At 44.1% G+C, this 10,481-nt stretch overlaps 2 protein-coding genes across 2 annotated transcripts in view; one reads left to right on the top strand and one right to left on the bottom strand.

The window, feature by feature from the left end:
* On the top strand, window positions 1-2,815 carry XBP1 (X-box binding protein 1; the record flags this gene model as incomplete). Its single annotated transcript, XM_031555904.1, has 6 exons — window positions 1-26; window positions 114-210; window positions 279-407; window positions 903-920; window positions 956-1,066; window positions 1,798-2,815. Coding segments are annotated over 6 exons (939 nt in total), but the record flags the coding sequence as incomplete, so codon positions are not given.
* Window positions 2,816-3,647: 832 nt separating this feature from the next.
* Window positions 3,648-10,481, bottom strand: part of CCDC117 (coiled-coil domain containing 117) — a 7,143-nt gene continuing 309 nt past the window's right edge. Inside the window, exons 2-6 of the mRNA XM_010720388.2 lie at window positions 10,346-10,480; window positions 9,145-9,195; window positions 8,552-8,788; window positions 7,020-7,157; window positions 3,648-6,492 (exon numbers count right to left, since the gene is read on the bottom strand). Of these exons, the coding sequence (XP_010718690.1) occupies window positions 6,240-6,492; window positions 7,020-7,157; window positions 8,552-8,788; window positions 9,145-9,195; window positions 10,346-10,480 (814 nt within the window). The 3' untranslated portion in view covers window positions 3,648-6,239. The remainder of the gene's footprint in view (window positions 6,493-7,019; window positions 7,158-8,551; window positions 8,789-9,144; window positions 9,196-10,345; window position 10,481) is intronic.

The following is a 10,481-nucleotide window of genomic DNA, read 5'->3' as shown; positions in this document are numbered from 1 at the left end:
AGCCCCGAGGAGAAGGCGCTGCGCAGGTGAGTGGGGGGCGGCGGTGGGGGCGTGCGGTAGGGGCTGCGGAGCCGCCGACGGTGCCCGCACTGTGACCGCAACGTGCCTTGCAGGAAGCTGAAGAACCGCGTGGCGGCTCAAAGCGCCCGGGACAGGAAGAAAGCGCGGATGACGGAGCTGGAGCAGCAGGTGGTGGAGCTGGAGGAGGAGGTGAGCGCCGGGCCGAGGGGTGCGGGGCGGCTGCGGGACGCGATCTGACCGCGCGCCGATATCCGCAGAACCAACGGCTGCTGAGGGAGAACCAACGGCTGCGGGAGCAGACGGGCAGCCTCTCCTTGGAGAACCGGGAGCTCCGCTGCCGCCTGGGCTTGGACGCTTTGAAAATGGAGCCGGAGTGCGAGTCTACGGTGAGTGCCCGCAGCCCCGGCCGGGCAGAGTCCGGCGGTGTCGCTCCCTGAGGTCGCCGTGGGCGGAGTGGAGCTGCCAGGAGCGGCTGTGTGCTGAGCAGGCGCTGTGTGCCGTGAGGAACGGCGGCCGTGTGCGTGGGTGTGCTCTGTGTCTGGTAGTGAGGTAGAATGGTTGAGCTCAGAAGAAACCGTAAAGATCAGCCAGACTCACTTCTGCTGGCTGCCCAGGGCCCATCCGTGGCCTCGGGCACCTCCAGGGATGGAGAGAAAGCAAGCTGTTACAGTCATTTATGCGTGTCTCAAAACAACAGTGGTGAGCAAGATGGATTTCGATGGGTGGGGAAGCTTGAGCCACCGTAGAAAGTGGTTTCACCTCATCTGATACTGCACAGTAAGCAAAGAACCTAATGGAAGTGTTTGCAGAAGTGCATGATGTTGAGGGTGCATCTTGCCTGCCAGAACACTTGTGACTGATGGGGCTTTTTCCTCACGCAGGTTGTGAAGGAATCCCAGGTGGATGACATCAGGTTGGTGACCGGGTCCGCTGAGTCCGCAGCACTCAGACTACGTGTTCCTCTGCAGCAGGTGCAGGCCCAGCTGTCACCATTTCTGACAACCTCCACATGGATTCTGATGGCAGTGACTCTTCAGATTCTGAGGTGAGCATCTGCTCCTGTCCTAAATAGCCTAAGGACTTACTTCAGAGCTTTTTATTAAGAAGTCTCTGATGTTTGATAGCTTGTTTATTAAGCTTTGGAATACCCTACTTGTGGCTGAAGACCTAATAGGTATCCCATGAGTCCAGGAAATGTTAATGCAATTTCAGCGAGTTCAGTTTCTGTTATCTTAGAAAATACTGCCTGCAAATACAGCAAAAGCATATAAATGCTGACTACGTACTGTAATTTGTTGAAAACAAACTTGGTTATTGATGAGTATGTTTAATTGGAGCTTGAAGACAATCGGGTATGAATTTCTTCCTACCCTGAAGACTCTGAAAGCTTTAAAGCTTTCATACCTTTTGGTCATGGGCAGATCTGCCTGTGCCTGGTGCTTGAACTTATTCTCTAGAGCCAGTAGGTACTGTGGTGTTGGTATGTGAAGAGTCTAAGATACTGATGATGTATTAATAGGCAGTCAGCGTGGAGTTAGGAAGTCTCTACTACCCTCTGCTCTCTACTAGTTCTCTCTCTCTAGAGTTAATGAAAAAAGTAGTTCTGATCAGTGACTGTCTTACCAGTATCAGTAACTGACAGTTGCTCTTGGTAAAACTGCAGTTGTGTGGTGATGTTAGTGCACCTTTCCTTTCAGATGAAGGTGAACTTATGCCACAGTGATTGTGTTGTTACAGTAGTAGGCCGTCTTTCTAAAACAGTATTTTATTCTGCAGTCTGATCTCCTGTTCGGATTACTGGACATTTTGGACCCAGAAATGTTTCTCAAATGTGCTGATTCAGAATCATCCAGCCTGGAAAAGCTGGAGGAAGAGATGTGTGGAGAAACAAATTCCATACCGACCTCCCCCTCTCCCTCTCTGGGGTCCCCATCAGCTAAGCTGGAGGCCATTAATGAACTCATAAGGTTTGATCATGTGTACACAAAACCCTTAATACTGGAGTTTCCTGTTAAAATGGGCAATGAAACCAATATGCTTGTGAAAATTGAGGAAGTGTCTCTCTCTCCACCTGAAGACAAAGCTATTGCTGAGGTCCCAGTATCTGTGAAAGAAGAACCTGTAGACAGCTTAATGCCTGAGCTGGGTATCTCTCATCTGCTTCCCTCTCATCATAGCTTTGCAGCCTCAAGCTATCTGCTGGATGCTGGTAGTGACTCTGGATATGAAGGATCCCTGTCACCCTTCAGTGACATGCCCTCTCCTCTTGACACTGACCATACTTGGGAGGATAGCTTTGCCAATGAACTCTTTCCTCAACTGATCAGTGTCTAATTTGGTAGTGTTAATTGTCCCTGGTTATCTCCTGGCAGGGTAACAGGATATACCCTTCTGGGGGTGGAGAGGGGTGGAATTGATTGTATTCAGAAAAGCGTTGCTTGTTTCTTCCTATGAATGCTGGTAGATGTAGTGATGGCCATTCATTTCTACTGGTAAAGAAAAAAAAATACGGTGTTTTTGTCCCCCACTGCTCCCATTCAGTGTTCTCTTAGCAGAAAAGAAATTTAATTTCTCAGTAACTCGGCAATTTAGAATGAACCTGAAAATCAAAATACTCTTCTTTAACACCGAAAGCTTTATTGGGACATCCGTGTTTAGACAGCTGGTTTAAAACTAAATGGTCTGTACATTTTACAGATTTACTGTGTAAATGCTTGTTTTCTGTTGGCTATGTAGAGTTGCTTTCTCCAATTTATTTAACTATGTTGGTGCAATTAAAGTGCAATGCAGCTCATTTCTTGCCTTGTATGTCAGTAGAGGGGGGGGAGGGAGTATCTGGGCCTCTGGAAGCTTTGAACTCTGTAGGTGTTTCTGGAGAGTGGGTCTTTCTGCACCTCAAGCTAGCACAGCTGCCTGTAGCTGCTCTTCTGATTGATCTCTGGAGGGCTAGGCCTGTGCTGACCTATGATGCTTCAGCAGTTGCAGCGCTGTTAGCGAATATCCATGGGATGAACTGTAAAGGTCGTGTGAAATGAAGTAAACAATCCTCAGTACTTGCTGTTGAAAACAGCTTCAATTGTTAGTGCACAGCTCTCCAGGTGTGATTAACCAATTAAAGTAGCAGCAACACTGCCACCCAGTGACATGGATACAGATTGCCTGCTTTCAGGAGCGTGCTATTTCCTCTTATCTCAGATCAAAACACATCTCAGTGAGCGACAAATGTTGGGTCTTAAAGAACTTGGTGTCTGCTGGTCCCGTTCCCACCACATTTGGAAATGGACAGTTTAAATTTACACCCCAAATTTGTTGGAGCAGACAAAAGAGGAGTACTACTTATGCCATCTTGTTCCCTCTTCATCTTCACAGCTGTAGGTGTTTCATGGCATGGCTTAGCGAGGCTTACTGTCAGTGTGGGTTCTGATACAGGCTGGTGGTATTACTGGGCTCGCTCCCCAGAAAGCACACATCTCATGTTGGGTATCTGGAAGCTTCAGAGAACTTGGGATTTTTGCTAGCACGAGCATCTACCAGACTTGAGTCTAGTGAGCTTGTACTGGGTGTACCTGGTTACCGTACTGTTCTTATGTAGTTCATACTATTAAGGATTAATTGCACCATCTAAAAATACTTCAGAAAATTTATTGAAAAACTCACATACAAATGGTGATTTGGCCCCAAGAGAAGACAGACCAGAATCAGATCTTCCATATTTCAAAATAAAACTTTTTCCTAATACTGCATCATGTTTCTATCTTCCTTGCAAACAGAGTTAATAAAGTCTCTTAAGGAAGGCAACAACAAATCAAACTCTTACAAATACAGAAGTGTGAAAATCCCTGGTAGTTTGTCCTCACCAGTTCCTAGAGCAGTGATTTTGTTCAGTCTTTCTAGATAACTGGTTCCTACTTTTACCCACGCTCTGTTCCTCCCCCACCAACTGAAGCACTTCAGCCCTCTTCTTTCCTAGTAACAGCATAAATAACTTAGACAAATTTTAAAATAAATCTAAACCAAAGCAAATGCATGGGATGCAGTTCTTTCCCATCTCATGGTCTTTGTCAATAGTCTGCCAGTAGATTCTTCTTTCAGATGGCAGAACAACAGAGGTCAATGTTTGTTAATTTGATGGACAATTTGTCCGTTCAGTATGTTGAGTAGGGAAGAAACCATCTAGATCTAACATTTGGCTTCTCAGAGTTTTCTGTACCTATGCCAAAATTTGATGGTTACGTGTTTTTGGAATTGTTATCCTTCCTCTTCCATTTATTTAGCATCAGAGCTACCAGCTAAGTCAGTCCCAATCTTGAGCTGTCACTACAATCCTGCAACCTCAAAAAAATAGATATTTAGAGGCACCACGTTTTCTACCCGCAATGATTACAGCCTGCCCCGAGCTGCATTACTTTATACTCAAGCCATGTAGCAGCAGGTCAAAGGCTGTATGTTTTAAGCAAGTTCAACAGTATAATAATACACAAGAAATTTTACACATTACATGCAAGAGATTTGTAGCTCTGAAATAGCTATAAGAGCAAGAAAAAGTTGCACACGCTCTCCGAAGTCCCAGAATGGTACTTTGATAGCAGTTTTCAGCGTAATACCTATTCCAATGTTGGAATGTTTTTAGTGAAACTCTGAAATATTTTAGCCAGAGACAGCAAACGTCAGAAAACCTTCAACAAGAAGAGCAAGATAGACACAGGATTTAACTAACAGGGATAACTTTCAAAGAAAGCTGCTGTTCTGAGCCAAAAAATAATGACTGCAAAAACAAGTTTAAAATCAAACTTTCAACTATGACTTATTTAAACATTTAAAAAACCCACAAGGATTATCAATTAGCTGTGCACAGGATGAATATTTTTTCTTATGCAGACAGCTGCATTACTGAGGTCAGTGTACTTGCTCCTTCGTGCTAGCAGGATGTCAAATACAGACTGGGATGTGGAGACAAAATCTATTACTTGGAATTTTTCTCAAGCCTCATTTTTGGTTTCTCTGAAAAAGGCTGAGGACTCGAAACTAGAAGATGACGTTCTCTGCCTTGTTTGAGTGTAATAGAAGTAGTGTGCATGGAGAAAAGCTGTGAGCCATAGTGCATTGAAGATTCCTTAACACCCTAAGCAGGATACAAAATTATTTTGGCATATGTCTGTATAAACTCTGTGGCATCATGTTGATGGCATGTTCTAGCTTAGCCCATAAATCCAGGTTTCCTCATGCAAACAACAAGCATCTTCACCGTCAGTGTCAGCAATCTCAAAGGCTGGGACTTATTTACCTTGGCATTCAGCATTTGACCCCCTTTACCTCAGAAAATCAGCTCGCTCTTATCTGACCCATCCACCTCTAGCAAAATTAAAGGAAATTTCTTATTTAATCAAGTTATGCTGTCTTGAACTGACTTGCCAACTCAATGCTTATAAAGAATCACATCACGATGTCAAATGTGCATCAGTTGGCTTGGGAACCACTTCTCTCTAGACTTTGTGCCATCTGGAGAGGAGGGGCATTAAAAACCCCACATTTATGAGACCATAAACCTAAGAGGACTATAGTTAATAGATACCTTCCAAGTTAGTAGCCAGTTTTACTTTCCACAAAGCAAGAGAGTTCTGCTCAGCCATAACATTCCTTCCTTACCAAGGAACGTATCATTTCAATACTGGAGTTTACATCAAGTGCAAGCTGCAGATGAAACAGCAATTGTGTGAAGAGCTGTATTTCTACAGGGGTGGCTTTTCTGACTCTGACTAGACTCAGGATCCTGTCTTCCTTTCAATACCTTTCTCTAATGTGAATAGAAGTAACTGACCAAGCATAGTGTATGCACCAGTCTAAATGGCTCAGTAAGTGAAAAGCGTGGCTTAAGCCACCATAACATTCAGTTAATTGGATTTTAAACCTTTCCAAGGACATTAGGAGGATATTTCATCATTAACAAAGATGGAAAGCTGCTTCCTTGTTCCAAAGGCCTCTGGGTTGCCTTCTCAGTAAAAATAAGAATATTTAACAGACCAGAATTATCTTTTTATAACGTTTCCCAAAGTTGTGTCTGGCCAATCCACGTTCTTACAATTGCTACTAGGAAAACAAAAAAACATAACCAAACTTCAGATTCACACAAACCAGAAGGAAAGAAGGTATCAAAATAACAACAACAGCAATAAAAAAAACCCATCACAAGGTCACCACTTTCAGTCTACAATTTGGATCTACAGCTCCATTTCTTCTTCTGCACATCCAGAGATTCCCAAACTAGCATATGGATCTGGAGACATGGCAGTCTGTTGTGATTCAGGGAATGTTTCAGTCTGTGGGTCAAAAGCAGCTGTTGCTGTTGACTGCTTAGCTTGACACCCTTCAGTACTCTGCTGCCTGAAGTTCTTAACAGAAACAGGCTTCAGTTTGTCTGTGAGAAATTCAGGAAGTGGTTTCCAAAGCACCAGCTCCATAGAAGGACGGCTCCTAGAAGGGATGGAGTGTCAGTTAAATTAAAATTCTGCAATCACAACTGCTAAATGCAGAAGACCAGCGAATATCTTCATGCACTGTGCTAGCCTGCAACTATATTCCAGGATGCACATTCCAACTTTTTGCCTATTCAATTTTCTTTTCCTTAAATAGTTCCATTACTTCTAATTCTAACCCTGTGTTTTCCACCAAACTCGATGAGCATTGCTGGTCTCACTTGAGGACCTTCTTTGGGGAACCCAGATATGTAACAATGAGGACATAACCGTTTATTCAAAATACTTCACTCTGTACAAATCAGGGGTACAAAACAGACAGCTTGATGACCGCTGCAGTTACACTTAATTCTGTTTTACATAGGGACAGTTTTTCCTGGTTTTGACCAGGTGAACGGTCTGTTCTGCCACAACGCTGGCTGCATCATGCACTAATTCAGGACATCTCCACAAACACAACACTGTGTCTCTCTTTTCATTTACACGTGTTAACTACATAGCACCGTGATTTCCTCCAGAACTTACATAGACTCTATTATTTTCTTTGTCAGGACTTCACCAAAATCCCTCTTCATCCCTTTTTTAAGGGTATCTGACAGGATAAGAGTGGGCAGATTGCTAACATTTCCATCAGCATGAACTTCCTCATCTTCATCAATTATCCTAGGAATGGAGGGGGAAGAGGGAAATAAACACTATTGAGCACACTTTTAACAGGCACATCCACTGCAGACTACAGTTCTATCCACGTGCACTGCATGGTACAGTGCAGATATCTGGCCTAGGCTGGGGTACCAGAAGCAGCGGGGCCGTGTTAACACAAGTCTCTCTTGGGCCAATATACCCTAAGAATGACTGCAACCATAGAAGCCACTCGAGCAGCTTCTGGTACCTGAGCTAGCTCTGTTATCTTTGCATCGTCCAGCAGTGCACAATGACACTAAGAAAACATAAACCACATTCACTTCTGGGGAACGCATACAATTCAGTCCTATTACAACAGTGAGTCTCAGTTACCTGGTAACTTTGCCTGCTCAGCTCCCCATCTGTTAATTTTGAGAATTAATCAAGAGCTATTGAATATATGTCTTAATCTTGAAAGACTTTGCATCGATCTGAGATTAAAACAGTACAAAAAGTTGAGGAATCCAGATCAAACTGGAGGCATCTCCTCTATTCTTGGTAAAACTTTTAAAGAAAATTTAGTAGAGTAGCTGGGAAAGGTGGGAAATAATCCTCTGAGAGGCATAAAACATACTTTGTAATGCAGGTATAGTCAAGTGAAGAAAAATGACTGCTCTTATTTACCCATGAAAAAGGCATCCTTTCAACAACTTAATATGTTAAGTACTCATCTAAAAAAAATTGGTTTCTAAATTTATATAACTTCTTTGCTTCTCTAGCTGTCTGCAGCAGACATTTTAGAGTATTTTGGAATACCAGCTCAGCTACAGTCGACTGATATATACACATGACATTCCCAAAAGTCTTTGAAAGGCAAGAATGCACAGTGCATTTATTACATGATGGTAGAGGACTGACAAGAGCCACCCCATTTCCCACTCCCAAGCCACCTGACAGTTAACAAGATGAACCTCAGACTTACATATGAGGAAAGAGATCTTTGATTCATGCTATTCTGCACACTCACAAATTCATACCTAACCCAAGCATTTTTAGTATTAATCATAGAACAAGCTGTGATTTGTTGAGGGGAGAAAAAAGACAACAAGCTGAGCTCAATTCTGAATAGATAATGGAAGTTAAAAATGTGAGCTCTGGATCCACACAAAAAAAGCTAAAGACCCAGTACAGCATATTGATGCTGTGTGATGATTTTGAGAAGGTTTTGCTTATTCAGCATCTCTTCTTCTTGCATCAAGTTCAGATCACATTATCAACCACAACACTCAGAAAACCAGAGACCACTCACACAGAAGGTTCATCCCAGACTCAGCAACCAGGTAACACTATTGTAAATGCTAGTTTTACCCCTTAATATCCACCAAAAAAAGGTAAAGCTTAGTAAAGCCAACCCAGTCAATCCCTGCATTTACCTGTCCTCAATTTCCTGAAGCTTCCTGCGAGCAACCTCGCATTGCTGCTCCCCCATTGTCTGCTCCATTTCTTCACAGGGAATTTCTAACATGGCAGTTTCAGGATGGCTACCACCATACTGACTTGTTGCTACCTCCCCAGCTGCCTGCTGACCTGCACAGAGAATCCACTCTTCAGTGCTGGGATTCTGAGGGCAGTTTTTGGCTCCTGTCAGTCTCTTCTTCTTCACGGGACAACTAGGAAACAAAACAAGTTTACAATTGACCAAAGAGAAATGTGGTTTTCTACAGGACAATACGTTAGAGAAAGCCACGTACATTTCACCCAGCTTGACAAACTGCAAAAAGGAAACCTCTACAAAATAATACATCAACATTGCTCTTATTAAAACATGGGTACCCACACAAGAAAATCAGTACTATACAATTAATGAAGAAACTGCAATGGGTTTGGGCTTATGTGCAGTTCAGTGGAAGTTCCAAATTGAAACGATGGAAGCAGTTCCATTCCTATGTACTTTGTAGATAAGATGTGCTCAAATACTTATTGAAATTAATTTTTTTTCAGGATATAAAACACAAATTCAATTTACCCTTCTGACTCTTCTTCTAGCTTATGCTTCTTTCCACATCGAACAGAGACACTGCAAAATAGAGAGAAATAGTTACTAGCTGGTACATATAATATGTTCCTGTGACATTGATTTTCAAACTTCACTCACAGCCTGAACAATGCTAAGAGCAACAGTTGCCATGCATCACCAGCTGTGAAGGGAGCGGAAATTTCTGATTAAAAGGCCCATTTTGTTCCAAAGAAAGTCACGGAAGGGCTGTAATTGCTGAGCTCCCCGCACAAAATGCCCGATCATTTCTTCTCCTTTATGTTAGTTATTTTTTTCACCAAGGGGCAAATCCAACCGTGCTACCATGCAAAAGCTAAGGAAGCAGCGTGTGATCTAACTGCAGCCTCTTAATACGTTATCTCATGGCAACATGCTCAAATGAAATGTAACCAAACAGCAACATTTGACAGAATTGTGTAAGTCTTTACGTAAAAATGTTGTGTTCATATATTTCAAAAAGCAATCTGATTTTTAAAAGGCATCAGACCTTAAGAGCTTATCTTAGAAGGCTCAAAAATTGGGCACATGAGAAGCTACGATGTATAATAAAACCAAGAGCATTGTATTCATGTGTTGCTGGGGCAATCCCAGATACATGTACAGAATGGGAGAAAACACTGAGAGCAGCCAGGAGAAGAGAAGGCTCCGGGGAGAGTTCACTGCAGCCTTCCAGTACTTGCAGGGTGCTTACAAGCAAGAAGAGGAGTGACTTTTGCATGGTCTAATAGTGACAGGACATGGGGGAGTGGCTTTAAAATTAAAGAGGGGAGATTGAGGTTGGATGTGAGGAAGCAATGCCTCGCTCAGAGGGCAGTGAGGCCCTGGCAGTGCTGCCCAGAGCTGTGGTGCCCCATCCCTGGAGGTGCCCGAGGCCATGGATGGGCCCTGGGCAGCCTGAGCTGTGGGCAGCCAGCACACGGCAGGGCTGGGGGATCCCTGAGCTCCCCTCCAACCTCAGCCATTCCACGAGCCTGTGATCAAGGTCTCAGTAAATTCGCTCACGTTCCTTTCGTTTTTGAAGCCTTCTTCACCCCTCAGCAACAGACTTCAAGGCAGCGAAGCAAGCAACGCGATCCTCACGTGCAGGTACCACAGTACTGGAACAAAACAAGCCACGCCGCTCCGGGAACTACAGCGGATCCGCGAGGGCTCCCGGCCGCTCCGCACTCACCGGCTGTGGCTCTGCTGCGGGTGCGTGAAGGATCCCACGGGCGGCACGGCGACGCCTTCGTTATAACTCCCGAGCGCGGCCAACGAGGCGATGTCGAAGCCGCCGGGCGGACACACGCCGGAAGAGCCGCGGCCGC

The sequence above is a fragment of the Meleagris gallopavo genome, chromosome 17, assembly GCF_000146605.3.
Source record: "Meleagris gallopavo isolate NT-WF06-2002-E0010 breed Aviagen turkey brand Nicholas breeding stock chromosome 17, Turkey_5.1, whole genome shotgun sequence".
NCBI classification, from domain to species: domain Eukaryota; kingdom Metazoa; phylum Chordata; class Aves; order Galliformes; family Phasianidae; genus Meleagris; species Meleagris gallopavo.
The sequence above is the reverse complement of the archived record's forward strand: the minus strand, read 5'-3'. Positions and strand labels throughout refer to the sequence as shown.